Source organism: Enoplosus armatus, chromosome 19, assembly GCF_043641665.1.
Source record: "Enoplosus armatus isolate fEnoArm2 chromosome 19, fEnoArm2.hap1, whole genome shotgun sequence".
NCBI lineage: Eukaryota > Metazoa > Chordata > Actinopteri > Centrarchiformes > Enoplosidae > Enoplosus > Enoplosus armatus.
In genome coordinates, this window is record NC_092198.1 from 16,655,609 (window position 1) to 16,671,253 (window position 15,645).

The window sequence follows — 15,645 nt, forward strand, 5'->3', positions numbered from 1 at the left end:
TCTATATAGGTTGAAGTAGTACACTGCTTAAAGGAATAGTTTGATATTTTGGGAGTTAGATGAGAAGATCAATCAGGACCTGTTGCCAGGCAACCAGCGGAGACTCCAAGAAGTTACCGGTCCCACCCAAGAAATAGGCACATAACCTGTTAAGTAGTGAGCTTTAGAAGTTCTGGTAGGTGGTATTCTGGTGTTTCGTTATCTTTGGACAGAGCCAGGTTATCCATTTCCTGTTTCCAGTCTTTATGACATGACAAGAAAGCGACTAAGCATATTTCCCAAAATGCCTGTTAGACATTGCTCTGACTTTCCCTTCGACTCAAGAATGTCTTTCTCTCCATGGAGGTATCAGTAAGATCCTGAGATTTTGATGATACAAGTGCAATCAATATTGCTCAAATCTTGCCATATATGCTCTACATTAGTGTTTCCAGCCTCTTTTTCACCACCAACACCAAACTCTGAAACTTTTTTTATCCCTCACATCACTGAAGGAGCGTTTGTGGTGTTAAAGAGCAGAATTTCCAGTGAGTAATGCAATAGTATAAAAGTTTCATTTTCAGTTCGGATGTAAATTCTGTGTCTGTGGAAAATGTGGGAACCAAACATCAGTAAGCACTTTGAGGTAGTGTCCTTTAGTCTGGTAAGTACAGTAGATGTGTAGAAAAGTAGGACGGACGGAGAGAAGAATGTATATAAAAGAAATTTGAAGAACACTGACAATAAAATTAGTTATCAGTATATTTGTTTTCTTAAAGTTGTCGCAGCTTGAGAAGTAGTTCTCAAGTAGTTCTTCACAGCAGTAGATGTCGACCTGAACATTGTTGCACTTCCAGTCATCGCATGACATTGTAAAGAGGTCAAAGACGAGACAATGGCATTTTGTTTGTTGTTGGCATCATGCTAGTTATATTACATTGTTCAAACTTAGTGGTTATTGAAGAAAGTAAATCAGTTAGTAATCATTTCCAACTCACTAATGAACATTTACCTGATGTGTTTTTATTTAAATCTTGCCTTTTGCCTTGTAAACCTATTGGTCTTCAAGTTGGAAACAGTATGTTAAGATGTTTTGAGATGTGTATGAGTTTGTTTCAAATGAGTGAAATAAATGGAGTGCTGTTGAACCTGCTCTCTGTTTGTTCTGGTTAATTAAGGATTACGTGATGCTGAATGACACAGAAACCACAGCAGTTCACTATGTCCAATGTGACATTTGAACTAAAAAGTAAGTAAAGTAAAAAGTACAAAATAGATGTGTGGATTTTTGGAAGTGTTGAACCATAGAACTATAGAGGGACATTAGTGTGAAGAAGACTTGAGGGCTTGCAGCACTGACTGTGGTACTCTGCTGACGTAGTACTCGTGATTGCGTAGTGTAGCAAGAACACCAGCAGAGTTCATGTGCTTTACATTAGCATTGTAGCAGTATGCATTGCCATGCATGTCAGTCAGTTTACCTGCACAAGAAAAGGAATAAATTAGTAAAAAAAATACATTTTAGACACTGATTCAAAGACTGGAAAACTATGCATGTTGTAAACTATTAAGTTACAGTTTTAAAATTTTATACTCCTATTTGGTTTAAAAACTCACAGGGAGACAAGTTTGCATTTTAACATCCTCTGCTGCTACAGAATTGATGGTTTTTACCTCCAACGGCATGCAGAATGGCTTCAGGAGCGCAGGTGTCCCACTTCTTGCACCCTGGACTGGCGAAGACGTAAGCAGACGCCTTTCCTTCAATAAGCTGAATTATCTGCAGAGAGATGATTCGATAAACACTCTTTACACATCAACAGGCTATTACTGATGTACTGGTAGTGTTAAAGATAAAACGTCTGTATTGCTTGTCATGCACTCCTGGCTGGTTTCCAGCCCACTTTTGCTGACTCCCCATTCAGTTTGCGGTCAATGATAACACTCAGTTCTCGAGCTGGGCATTTAACATTCGCAGCCATAGAACAAAGGTCACTTCAGTGTGGGTTCTTGGTCAGGGAGGAGCCAATAAGTGTTCCATTAACATGCTGGATAATGTTTTTAAACATTTAAGATGTCCAAAAAAACAAAACAAATCAGTTTAGATGGCTTACATGCTTTCTGTTTGTCTAACTAATGTTTATCACTCTGATGGAGAAACCACGGCTGTGCTTGGTGCTTTATGTACAAGTTGTTCCTACACATAGACTGAACAGGAGAAATAAAATCCCAGTTTACATTTTAACAACCTCAGTGCGTTGTTAACTCTAAATCCATCTCACCTTGTTTCCAGCGCCACCCACTCTTATAACCTCATGAGGCTCCATTGCGTCCACACAGTCCGTTACCAGCTTGTTGCTATGGGAACGTGTTGTTGTGACGATGCGTTTATCACCTGGAAGTTCCTGCAGCTGAAATCCAAAGGCACCCAATCCCGGCATTCCCCACATGGTTCTCCCTAAATCTGCTCCTGCTCCGAGCTGACCAGGAAAAAGTTTGAATTAACAACAGTGACAGCTTTCAGGACACAAAGTCACTCAGTCTGGTCTGTACCTGGTAGTTGTAGAAAGGCTGGTTGATGACGCCGGCAATAGCTCTGCCTGCGTATGCAATACCAATAAGCACCGTCACATTATCCAGGAGCCCTACAATCAGAACATAGCAGGCTGTTAGCTGTAAGGCCACTTAAAGCCGCCAGTTTTACTGCACTTAAAACTCATGCTGGGCAGAAAGAAAAGGTTATTGAGAATGTTTTTAAATGAAAGATCGCTTCCATGTTGGTGCAGAATAACTAATATTATTCACTGCCAAAGTTAATCTTTCTATCAGTTTCCTGCTGTTGCCTTCCCATACAGAGAGCTGTGCTGTGAGGCTGAGAGGTGTCCGACACTTTGTGTGGTATCTGGGCCTCAGTTTGGTGACGGAGACACCTCGACGCTGGGGTCAGCAGAGAGAGAGAGAGCAGAAGCAGGGATACACAAGGAAGGGAAAGAAAAAGGTAAAAGTGACAGTGAAGCTCTGAAAGCCAAGAGACAGAAAGCAACCCAACAAAGTGGTGCACAGAAAGCATTTTACAGCCGACGAAGAACAAAGAACTAAATGAAATTAAAACAAAACTTAAGTTATAGCAATGGTGGTTAATGTTCACTGCCTGGTAGCAAAATAACTTAGCAAAATGTAGCAAAACCTGCTAATATAATGAAATGATGAATAAAATCACATCATTTATCACATTCTACAATGACCACAGAAAATACTTGTTTCTGCTTGTTCAGCGGCTGCCTGTAAAATTGTATTTCAGGAACAAACATTGTTCAAGTAAAAGGTTTAACCACAATTGCTGTGCTGATGGGTGATATTTCGAGATGGACCAATCCGACTACAAAGAATGTAATGCTGGTATTACACAATTAGTCACTACCGGTTTCAAAATAAAAGAATAATGAGCAAGGTTCAGGGTGCAGTGTTGGTACATGCTGCAAAGCCAGAATGTGTTCTTTAATGCCTTCAGTACAAGCGAGTGCAGTCAGTTTAGTGAGAAATATGTCTGTTCAGGGTTTCTTGACCAAGAACTGGAGAGCTCACAATGATGTCTCAAAAGCATTTGTAGTGCATATCTAACACGCACGCACGCGCACACACGCACACGCAAACACACACACACACACACACAATTTTTTTTTAAAGAAGCACATTTGATGAGCCTACCTTCTGTATATTCCTTTGTGCCATCCAGGGGATCAACCCACACAACTAGCTGAGATTCAGAAAGAAACACTCAGAAGAGTAAACAGTGTTTGATTGTTTCACACCACAACATTTATGTATTGATACAACTGTACTGCAACTCTTTCGAACAATTGTTGTGATATGATTCATTGCATTTCTGATTCTATTGACGGTTACCTCCTCCTCTTTCAGCCCACTATATTCTGCTGGACATGTCTTCTGAAGGATTTCCTCTGAGTGGCCATTCTCGATTAAATCTTCCTTTATCTCCTCCACTGGAAGCTCCTGATAAACGAGCGATACACCTGATCATCAGTCTTTCTCCCTCCTTCCATACAGCCTAATACTGGTATAATCCAGTACATGAACTTCATTATACCAACACACTAAACACAGTCTCTAATGTACTCACCTCCTCTCCAATGATGGTGATTTTGGGGAAACGTCTGGACAGTGACGCACAAATGCTCTGCTGTGCCAGTCTGTCTGCCAGTGTCTGTAGATCATTAGCTCCGGTCTGTGCAGGGGTACATGGAGGAAAGGTTCAAACTATTCATCTCAGTCTATTCTCTTCTTTTTTTTTTTTTTTATAAAATACCAACAATAAATTGGTCCCACCTTTTCCACAATGCCAAGTTCACCACTGTGAAGGACCTTTCTCACAATGGCCCCGGCCTTCTCAGCCACAGTGTAGGCAGAGGCCACCAGCCGCATGACCACAGCAGGACTTCCAGACATCTCTGACAGACAGAGCAGACAGACAGCACATCTTTGTTAGTGGACACATTCAGAATCATGACCAACAGTGTCACCTAAATCTACAGCCTCTAGAGCTAAGGATGAAGTTGAGGTGGGGACATCAAAAGAAAATTATCAGCAGACCCTCTTGCAGTTTGTCTGAAAACAAAAAAAATCCTTTCCTTTGTCTTACTTACATCTCCTCTTCTGTGGATACTTAAAAGAAAGTGGAACATTCATAGCATGTGGCAATGACTGGATTCAGCTGATCTCTTCTCAAACTATCATTAGTTAATATTCTCTACTTTCACCCTCTACTTCTTTTTATTTTGCGATTCATATGGCTTTTTTTTTTTAGAGCAGTTGGGTTAGCTAGGTAACTAAAAGAGCCTGTAAACAGTCAGAATGAGCAGTAAACCAGTCTGCAGGTCCTGCTAATTAGCTACCGTGCTACTGTTAGCTAGCTAAATCGGAGCACGCAAGAATATCAAGTAAATGTCCCACTACTGGATAGTTGGTGATGTGGAGTGAGTACTTACTTCTGCGAACACAGACAGGTAGCCACCAAACAGTTTCCACGGGTTCGTGGGAGATATAGGAACTGTGGAAGTGCTTTTGACCAAAATAATTGTCAAGATAGTTACCTGGCCTCCCAGGAGACAAATAGTGAGCTGTCGCAGCTAGCAAGATAGCTTGTCATGGCATTCAGTAATATATGCAAACGTAAATAACAATACGTTCAACACACATAAACAGGACGCTAGCGTCGGCTTAAATATGGTAGTGATCTTAAAAAACCCCCCGAAGGTATGTCAGTGTTTTTGGTCCTAGCTGAACACAGAAACGATCAAATCTCCTACACGCAAATGCGGAAGTAGATGGGAGTGAAGCATCTCGCTCTGTCTATAAAACATGTTCTCTGTGCTAAAAGTCATCTGAAGGGTCCAATTGTTCGCTGTGTTTCAAGTGAGGGAAAATGACAGAGATCCACAAATCCTTACACAGAGATACTTGCTTGACCTTTTGACTGATAAGCTCTCTTCTTGCGCTCAAATGTCATTACTTTTATTAAGAAAGTCCCTTTGTGAGTTTTACATTAACATTTCTCGAATCCAACATAACTTATTTTCATGACAGATTTCGTTATAACAATAACAAATCATTTGTGATATCAAGGCCTAGAGACAAGATGCAATACTGTGTGACACTTCAGAATTCTTTTATAAACCTGGAAAGGTATTTATTAAAGTAAACAACATTTTTTTCTCATATAAATTAAAAGCAGCTTGCCCCTTTGTTTCTCCTTATTTCGCTCCTAAACAGCATTCCTACATTTTCTATCAAACCCACACTTGTCAGTACAGGAAATGGAGATACAGGTTCAAAATGAAAGACAATATTAGGAAAATGTCACCCATTATATTGTGCACAAGGTGATGGTGATGATTATTTGGTATGGCATATCCCTCTTTGACAACCTTAAGTGCTGGCCAGTATCTGTGACACCATGAAACAGCCTCAAAGAAGAAACAGAAACAAGATTAAAACTGTAAGTAGACCAATATCAATTTAATGTGTTATAGAGATAAATAATAAAATGAAATTACTACTGTAAGTCCCTGCATATTCCTGAAAAAGAGTAGCATTTTTGAACAGAAAAAATATCTGATTATTTGATAGCAATTCATCTGTTAGCCAGAGGTCTGTAACCCATCTCTCCCTCCAGCTGCTCCGCGGTGAGAGAGCCCAGCAGAGGCTGACAGTTTGGATTGAAGACAGAATACGCGCTCAGTTCTCCAGGCTCGCGGGCAGCTGGACTACGGAGTCCTTCATAGAGCCAGTAGAAGAGGGAGATGACGAAGAAAGGCAGGCCAAACTCCAGTTCAACAAACAGACCAAGCAGCACCAGCCACAGCAGCACTTTAAGTAAAGTAAGGTTTGAGAAGACAAGTTGTCTCGAAGTCAGCCATCTTCCCAGAGCGCTGTCCAGCAGCCAGTCACTACGGTCCTGCAGAGAAGACACAACAGGAGGTTTGATAAATTCAAGGCGTTTCAACACCACATGTATACTGCTTACAGTGGATCTGGGCACAAAATTGTCCTCTCTCTGCTGGGTTATACCCAATCAGCACCGATATGAATTGACATTTAAAGATTGTATTGTTTAGTCTTATGTTACATGTAGAGCTGAAACAATTAGTTGCTGAACTGATTAACTGACGACTTAAGGTAATCAAATCAATAATCGATTAACTTTAGTCATTTATCAAGCAAAAATGCCAAACATTCATAGCTTCTCAAATGTGAAGGTTTCCTGCTTTTATATGTGTTATATTACTGTATAATACATTTGGGTTTTGGAGTGTTGGTCAGACAAAACAAGCTATTTGAAGATATCAGATCCATAAATAAAATAAAATCCAATTCACGTCAGATTAGATTTGTCTCAGTCAACTGCAGTGAACACTCTAATATGTGATAAGACATATTTAATCAGAAAGTTCATGAACCTCTGACCTGATTCATAGCTTAAACAGAATAAACTGAGTGATGTCTCACCTTCCTCTCAGAGCTCTGGGTTGAACCTCTGCTTGTTTCTGTCTTCTCCTCTGTCTGTCGACTGTCAGCTGTTGGTGTTGCATCAGTCTCAGCAGCCATGTCCGCTTCTGTCTGTGCTTTGCACTGCGGACCAGCACTCTCAGCCTTTTTAATAGCATTTTCAGCCTGTCGTCTGGCTCTGAACTCAGCGAGCTTCTGCTCCATCGATACACCCAACCAGCCCCTTTACGCTGACGTTATTAGGGTTACGTGGCAAAACAGCTGCTTGTACAACTTATTCAAAACTTCTTGATATCAGCTTTGCTTCAATAAAGCTCCATACAACGTCCAATACAAATATATTGACTGTCATTCACTTTAACTTCCACTTTAACTACATTTTTAGAGCTCTCACCACGTAACTACCTCTGTTTACCTTTTACATCCGCGTCTATCTGAAAGACGGAAGTCATGTCGCAAAAAGCTTTCAACTGTCGTAAAATGTGACGTTTTTTGGCAAACGTTCACAGGTCTTCTACAAGCTAGGTTGTTTTCATTGGTGGTGAGTTTCCAAACATATATACACTTTAATGTTCAGTGGTAAATCCTTTCGTGAATATATGTGTTTTATTTGTTGTCGCTGTTGGTAACCTCCTCATAAGCTAGCTAACGTTAGCTTAGGTTAACTTCTAAGCCATCGATAGAGAGAAAGTAAACGGTCGATGGGCTCAGTTATTAAACCAACGTCCAGCTCAAGGGTTTTTCATGTTGGCGTGTCATTGTGGAAGAGACTTAAACGACAGAGAGCATAATCTTACAGCAGCTGGATGTAGGTGTAACTATTTTTTGTATTTAAGTTTAACTTACAGAGTTGTGTATAGATCTAACGTTAGACATGTATTGGTATATGGTCAAAATGTATTATATCAAGATGCAGCTCTTGATTTGTAACATCTCGTAACGTTATATACAACATCTAAGTAGGGCTGCTAACAATCATTTTCATTGTCGATTAATCTGCTGATTATATTCTCGATTAATGTACGAAATATAGAAGAATGTACAGGTTGTTCTCTCATTGCTCTCCAGACATGGCCTCAGCTCCAGCACAGCAGCCCACCCTCACTGTTGAGCAGACCAGAGGTGAGAAGAACTGGTTATATTCTATAAAATTTACATTTTCTAGTTTTTCTGGTCTTTCATCTGTTGCCCCACATCATTATTGCCTTATAAATATTGGACAAACACACTCAGCATATCTCACTGCATGATCTGACCTGAGTTATCTATGCACACGGATAACTTTTCCATTTCCTCAAGCTTGAAAAACACATTGAGTGAATTTCCAAGATCCTGTATTTATGTGCGACATAACAGTTTGCTCACCTTGCAGTTATATATATATATATATATATATATATATATACAACATGCTGTAGAAGCAGAGCAGCTACTGATGTTCTGTTTGTTTTTTCACAGTGGTACTGAGCGAGGTGATCCAGGCCTTCTCGGTACCAGAAAACGCTGCAAGGATGGAGGAGGCTCGAGAAAGTGCCTGCAACGACATGGGCAAGATGCTGCAGCTTGTGCTCCCTGTGGCCACCCTGATTCAACAAGAGGTCATCAAAGCCTATGGCTTCAACAATGAAGGAGAGGGTGAGCATAAGGCTGCATTTTCTATGGATTTACTTTAGGGATACAAAAAGTTCTTGACTAGGTGCTGATGTGTCCTGCAGAAAGGAACTTTTAGCACAAATACACATGCATGTAGTTGACGGCTTCCTGGATTTTACTGGTGAGAATCATACAGATGTACTCTGGTTGCTCAGGACCAGTAAACTCTGGCACCAAACAAGATCATTCATAAATTCAGAGGCAAAGCACCGTCCTGTAAAGGGGAACATTGCGCCCACACAATTGAACCAGAATTCATCATGGTATTCACTAGAGCTGTTGAACATGTTGATATAACTTTAATGTCATTATTTGAAACTTAATATCATCTGGGATTTGGTTATTGTAATATGATATATGTTAAGTGTTTTTGTAGTCTTACATTTTGCAGTACAGTTAAATGATAATTCTGTTCATGCTGAGTGAAGTAAACACATTATTAATCATTTAATTTCTCTGTTATGTATGATTATCTGAAAGTGACAAAAGTCAACCCCATAATACTGTCACATTACATGAATATATATAGATATATATTTAGGTACTGTATTTAGTCAGAATCGCCATACTCACTCACGTAGACCGCATGTTCTTCAGAGTAGATGACACGTTTCATCACGTTGATCTTGCCTCTGCTTCACTTTCAGGTGTCCTAAAATTTGCCAGATTGGTGAAGATGTATGAAACCCAGGACCCCGAAATTGCAGCCATGTCAGTTAAACTGAAGTCTCTCCTCCTGCCACCACTGTCAACACCACCTATAGGAGGTGCCATTCCAGCTTCATAGGAATTATGTACATTCATTGGTCAACTGCAAGGTTACTTCCATCTAATGCTTCAGATGAACGTGAATTTACTGTAATTCCAGGATCTTGTCTATCATTTACTTTTCTTGAGAAATAATGGAAAAATTATAGTTTCAAACTGAAAACACTAACACGTTCCAACAAAGATGAAATTCATACCTCATCTACATTATGGTTTCATATAAAGTATCCTTGCAAAGACGTCTTAAATTATTGCTTTTTAAATGTTTCAGTATTTATTTGTAACGTTACACTTTGACCATTTGTTTGTCATTGAACATTAAACATTTCCTTAATGCCATCTTTTTTTTTTAATCATTTTAAAATATACCATTTTATATGCAGAGATGTATCAAATGTAACTCTTTTGTTATATATTACAATGTTTTCTGTGAATCTGTTTGATATTAATGGAGAAAATGTGTGTGGGGGGGGACAATAACTTCCATATACATAACTTTATTATTGTAATAAGGCTTTGGCAACAACATCTTCATATGTTTGCCATGTTTTTAAAAATACTTACGCGCTTACACACATTTACATATATACATTTCCTCAAAGGCAACTTTCCTTAGACACTGCAGTGTTCAAGGTTAAAACATCACTATTCCAACATATAAAATCTGGGTTCATGTCTGCCCCCTTCCTTTGCTTTGTGGGTTTTAGGTTTGGGTGCATGCAGACATGATAACACTATCATGGCAGGAGAGGTTCATGATAAAAAGAACTATTAGTCAAGATAAATAAAACTGGAAGTGCCCCAGACTTTGAAATCATCCACTTAAAAATACAACACAAGTTCAATCATAAAGTGCTCATTAGTTTTCAAACAGTGCAAAACCAGTGCACCCAGTAACAACTGTGGAAGTAATAGTTGAGTAGGTGTTTATATTCTGGACTTGTGTCCAGTACTTATTCTTTTTGTGTCTTGTGTATTAACACCCAGCAGCTATTTGGATCAGGAATAGTTGGTATGTAGAAAAATAAGAATATGTTTAGTTTCTTCCATCTCAGTGTCAGCAAACAGCTTCTGTGTGGAGGACATTGTATTGATACTTAAAATCATGTCAAAGTCTAATATTGCCTAAATAGCGAGTTCATTATGAGTAGAGCGACCTCTGGTGGTGAACAGTGGTTCAGTCCTTCAGCTCCAGTCACAACGGCTGAAAAATACCAAGCAGAAGAGCAAGACGAGAGAAAAGGACTTCACATCTCGAAGTGACGGAAAATGCTTTCGACATAACCCAGGACCTTCTGCCAGTCCGGCCCGTCTGCCTTCAGCATCTCCTCCACCGTCTGTAAAACCATTAACATGTAAAGATAAGATCATAGAGCCAGTGGTTAACAACTGGTCTTAAGTCACTTTCCTAATGTTTTAAAAAGCTGTGTACGGTGTAAAACGTCTCACCAGTCTGGCTGTGATTCCCACACTGTCTCCTGTCTTAAAAGCAAGGTCCAGATTTTTCTTCTGTTAAAACATTCGAGTCAGAAGCAGCTTTTATAATCATTAAGTACACATTTTTACAGACATACCTTTCAGACATAGGTTCTTGTAAAAGAACCAAAAAAATCCGATCACTCGTACTCACTCTATTAACATGTTTTGGTCCTCAGACCTTCATCAGGTCAAATTCCGTCTGAGGACCAAAACTTTGTTAATAGAGTGAACAACAATGTGCTGTTTTGGATCTTTCACAGTCAGTTTATAGTTTATAATCCAACACATCTTGAGTGCAAGAATCTTGAAGAGATGGATTCTTGAATCCGTGGACTTTTTCTGTGGATTGTTAACCTGTTTTATGACTTAAAAGATGATCAATATTTGTGACTGGATAGCTGATCTTCCTCTTCTTTTCTGTCTCTGTAAAGGCTTTTGAGACTTGTGCTTGTATCGAAATAATGAGAATCAGAATCATTTGTTTTGAGGGTGAACAGCAGCAGATTTACCTTGTCTGTTGGGTTGAGGGTGTCGTACGGGATGTGAGTCGGTAAATATGTGTGATAAACAGCACAGAACGCCAAGCCGTCCTCCCAGCTGCTGCTGAAGTTTGTGATCTCAATATTCTGCCACAAAACATACTCGATGAAGACGAGATATATAACTGGTAAAAAGGTATTTTTGTTGCCCAACCTGAATTCCTCTTAATTTTACAGGCTGTGATGAATTTCAAAGTATTTCAATAATGGTGACATTCTCCTCTCTAACCTTATAACCTTGGGTACGACTCTGGCACCAGCGCAGCAGGGAGTTTCTTCTGGAGCCACCATGACGCCTCAGCAGAGCACTGAAACCATCCTGAGGTCTGTGAAGGCAAGAAAACAACTTTTTTTTTTTTTAATTTAAAAGTATAATATAGTCAGATTAAAGCAATTTGAAATTTTTTAGCTGACATTGGGAACTGCCAGAGGAGCTTTTTCTGCAGATTCAAGTGTGCAAAAGATTGTTTCTAGATTTGAAAATGATACTCTGTCTGACTCACACTAAACATTTATCGGCCTCTCCGTCTCTTTTACACACAAATTTCCGTGTCAAGATATCAAGAAAAGTGTCAAATAGTTACTTACTTGATGGAATCTGAGCTTTGGACCTCATCCTGTTTTCCTGAGAGACAAAAATGCAGCCACAGTCATGCAACTGTACACTAAGCTGTCTAAAAGAACATGAAGGAGGTTAAGTACTGTAGGTTTGAGCTCACCTGTATAAAAGCTGGACCAGCTGTCCTGCCGCTGTAAAATCCGGTCCATCCTTCTCTGTTTTGGCGGCTCTTCTTTCTGGAAAAGTTTAGAGATGACACCATGGACTGATTCTACAAACGCCAATAAAAAGTGTTTCCCACCTCCCTAATGATTCAGATCTTCATCCATATAAATCATAATCATCATAGTTTAAAGAACATCAATTCAACAAGTGTTATTTATACCTTGCATAGCGGCAATGTTGTGCTTGTGTTTTTTGCGGTCCCATTTTCACTGGAGGAGTCAGTTGGGAGTGGGAGACGAGAGAGACTCCTAAAAAGACATTTTTATTTGCACATTTTATAATACAGTCTTCTATTAATAGGGGTGACTGTGTTGTTAAGAGTTTATGTAGACTCACCAAGATCTTTCAGACAGCATCACGATCCTCCTTGGATCTCTCTGGCCACGTCCCCCTTCTTTCTTCTTCTCCAGGGCAGCCAAACTGCGAAGGTATCCCTCCGCCACACCTTTCCCTGTCAGCTGCATGCTCCCTGATCCATTCGCCTCCTCAGGATCATGACCCTCAACTTCAGCATCCACCTCTTGATTAGTTTCATTCAACTCTTTTTGCTTTTCAACATTTTTAGCGTCAGTGTCTGCCTTAACGTCCCTGGGGTTTTCCTCCACGACTTCCTGTATTTCCTCCCCCTGCCCCTCCTCAGAGTCTTGGCTCTCTGCCTGTTTATCACAGTCTGTTATGTCTTTGTCGCATGCGTTCCTCAGCGCGTACAGCTCGGCCCTCTCCTGCTGCTGCTGCAGGGTGAGTTCAGTTAGTTTGCAACAGACGTCCTGGTGCTTGGCTCTCAGACCCTCCAGCTCTCTGTCCTTCTCCTGCTGTCTGCAGAGGGACTGAGCCAACTGCTCCTCCACAGTCCTGTGGCTCTCCTGGAGCAAACCCAGAGCCTGCTCCGACTCCACCCGCAGCCGGTCGGCCACAGACACCGCGACCTGCAGGTCACACTGGAACTGATGCCACTCCAACCGCTCTGTCTGTCATGGAGGACAAAAAGGACCAAATGGAAAAGGAACAGTAAATTAAATTAAAAATGTTCAAGTGTCTTTGTCTTCAAAGTTGTCAAATCAAGTCTCTACTGCACAGCAAATACATGTTTGCGAGGTTCAGGTAATTTCTATGGTGTTGATGGGACCTGCAGTTCCAACTCACCCTGAGTGTCTCCCTCAGTGAGTCCACCTCCTCAACCAGCTCATCCTTCTCTGTTATCAAGTGCCTGAGCAGCTCTGACAGACAAGTCGAACCAAAAAAAGCACACAAGGTTGAGTGAAAACAGATTTAAAAGTCTGACAACTGCAGTCAGGAGAGTCAATCATTAGTAACTCCAGAGCAACATATAGTGCATTACATGTTTAAAAGAACAGGACTCATAACATAACATTAATGGTGGCTCTGTTCCACTTTGTCATCCCAGTGAGCCAGTATGCTATACATCAGGGCCCTGGCACTGGTGTAACTGAATGGGATGGGGCCATTATTAGTATTACTTGTGACATGTCTTTGAAAATTCAATATGTCTGTTGTGAGAACAGTCAGACTTTACTTTCCAGTTAAATCACGAAAAAGGCTTATCTTGATTTGGGCTTGAAGACCATGAATTAAACAGAAAGCCTGGATTACCAAAGGAAGCATGGTGTTGGAAGTTTCCTCCTCCCTTGTCCATCTACGTTATCCATATGCTGTGTTAATTCAGTAGTGCAATACTATCAGATGAACCTAAGTAAACCCAAAGACTTTACACATACTTGTTAGCGTAACAGTGATTCCTTTCATTTACATTTACTGGAGACAAATGTTGCAGTTTCTTCTGATCCTCAACAGAGGTCAATAACAGCCAATAATAGTTTTGTGTCTTTAAGAAAACAAAACAAGGACATACCTACTGCTCCTGTGGTAACGTCAGTGTTGGGGGTCAGGCCTAGGGAGGCCCTGTAGTGCTCCATGAGACTGAGTAAAACCAGAGTCATCTCCTCTCCTGCTCTCTCGGCTGCAGCCTGCGGCTCCAGTCCACTATCCCGCTCCTGCCAGCTCTGCTCAGAAGGTAAGGACGCCGGGCTGCCCGGGCTGAGCTCTGCCTGCCCGTGGCTCGCTGCTGCATTGCTCACGTTTGTCTCCGAGCAGTTGATGCTGTCTACACTTATCACAGCCCACTCTGAGGGAGCAGACAGCTTCTGTGTCCAGTCGGCGATTGGAGAGGTGGTGGAGGGGGTGGTGTTGCCAGCTGGTGATGGCGTCTGTGCCTTACTAGAGGAAGCTGTAGAGGATAAGGCCATGGCAGCCAGATCTGCCTCTGAGGGCGTGGTAGGAGGCGTCTGGAAGAAATCTAAAGGAGAACCTAAGAGGGGAAATACCTTGTAAGAGACACTGGGAGCAAAAGAAAGACCAAAAGTTCTCACTGTCCTGAGCCTATAAATCATCTAACATAAGATGAATGCATAGCCCCCCTCTTTTCCTCGATGCAGATGTAAGCACCCAGTGTCCGCTCCCTTATTTACTGTCCTGGGCTGACTGATGCAGCAAAAAGCCTCTCCTGCCAGTGTCTTGGCAGCCAAACACACTGTTCCCCCATGTGGCAGGATCCAGGAAGAGAGGCAATTTTACCCTGATCTGCCATATAACAGCTGCTCTCACTGCGATTACATCCGTCATCCACGCTGCCGGCATCCTGCATAAACCATGCGCCTCTGAAAAACATTTTGAGTGATTTCATTGATTTTTTAGCAGTTTAGTTTCTGTATCGTGAAACATTGTCTGAAGTGTCGCCTGTCACTGAGAAACAATGTCAGAGCTATGCTATGCTATTGTATGCCGTTTGGGGTGTGCATTGGTTATTAACTCATGTAGATTTCAGCAGGCTGCAGGGACCTCCACCTGCTTCCACTCAGATCTTTTCCTGCTTCCCCTCCTTGTCCTTGTGTTGTACTGCAGGATTCTGCAGACTCATCATTTCGCTGGCAGCAGCATGATGTAGTCTGCTCAGCTACAGCAGGGGAGTTATTCTCATCCTCTAGCCTGAGACTACTTCCTGCATGCTGACAGCCAAGAGGGGGAAACAAGGAGCAGAATTTTAAACAGCAGTAAGTGAGGATTAAACTGAGCGAGCGGCTGGCTGAATGTCTTCAGTCATAAAACAAGACGTGTAAAGGCGGCACGGGGCAATTTCACACATTAGCCGAGCAAATGACAGCTGGCTTCGAGCTGAAGGATACTGAAGGCATGAGAGAGGCTGAAAGATCTGACGCTGCTGAATCCTCTGGGATGCAGTTTGTATTTCACTGCAAAGTTTGGATTCATCACTTCCTGAGTGCCAAGAAATGTTTCTGTGATCATACAAGAGCTGACATCAGAATTTCACTTAGTCAAACCTGGTACATCTACAGAGTGTCAATCAGTGGAAATAAATATGATGCTCATCTCTACAGCAGC

General features: G+C 41.2%; 4 protein-coding genes across 4 annotated transcripts; 1 reads left to right on the forward strand and 3 right to left on the reverse strand.

Annotated features, from left to right (window-relative positions):
* Nucleotides 1-624: 624 nt before the first annotated feature.
* bpnt1 (bisphosphate nucleotidase 1) lies at nucleotides 625-5,032 on the reverse strand. Its single transcript, XM_070926405.1, has 9 exons — nucleotides 4,986-5,032; nucleotides 4,327-4,448; nucleotides 4,121-4,225; nucleotides 3,886-3,993; nucleotides 3,688-3,736; nucleotides 2,533-2,624; nucleotides 2,262-2,459; nucleotides 1,654-1,759; nucleotides 625-1,460 (listed from the first exon to the last, which is right to left on the reverse strand). The coding sequence occupies exons 2-9, from the start codon at nucleotides 4,444-4,446 to the stop codon at nucleotides 1,303-1,305; spliced, it is 936 nt and encodes a 311-aa protein (XP_070782506.1). The 5' UTR covers nucleotides 4,447-4,448; nucleotides 4,986-5,032; the 3' UTR covers nucleotides 625-1,302.
* Nucleotides 5,033-5,994: 962 nt separating this feature from the next.
* Nucleotides 5,995-7,415, reverse strand: saysd1 (SAYSVFN motif domain containing 1). The gene is made up of 2 exons (XM_070926027.1): nucleotides 7,006-7,415; nucleotides 5,995-6,454 (listed from the first exon to the last, which is right to left on the reverse strand). Exons 1-2 carry the CDS (start codon nucleotides 7,207-7,209, stop codon nucleotides 6,131-6,133), a joined length of 528 nt encoding a protein of 175 aa, XP_070782128.1. The 5' UTR covers nucleotides 7,210-7,415; the 3' UTR covers nucleotides 5,995-6,130.
* A 94-nt stretch (nucleotides 7,416-7,509) lies between these two features.
* Nucleotides 7,510-9,749, forward strand: grcc10 (gene rich cluster, C10 gene). Its single transcript, XM_070926188.1, has 4 exons — nucleotides 7,510-7,546; nucleotides 8,074-8,127; nucleotides 8,464-8,640; nucleotides 9,306-9,749. The coding sequence occupies exons 2-4, from the start codon at nucleotides 8,076-8,078 to the stop codon at nucleotides 9,443-9,445; spliced, it is 369 nt and encodes a 122-aa protein (XP_070782289.1). The 5' UTR covers nucleotides 7,510-7,546; nucleotides 8,074-8,075; the 3' UTR covers nucleotides 9,446-9,749.
* A 924-nt stretch (nucleotides 9,750-10,673) lies between these two features.
* On the reverse strand, nucleotides 10,674-12,692 carry LOC139302648 (cytospin-B-like). Its single transcript, XM_070926351.1, has 8 exons — nucleotides 12,565-12,692; nucleotides 12,389-12,476; nucleotides 12,164-12,239; nucleotides 12,033-12,069; nucleotides 11,674-11,770; nucleotides 11,415-11,531; nucleotides 10,876-10,935; nucleotides 10,674-10,763 (listed from the first exon to the last, which is right to left on the reverse strand). The coding sequence occupies exons 1-8, from the start codon at nucleotides 12,690-12,692 to the stop codon at nucleotides 10,674-10,676; spliced, it is 693 nt and encodes a 230-aa protein (XP_070782452.1).
* Nucleotides 12,693-15,645: the final 2,953 nt, after the last annotated feature.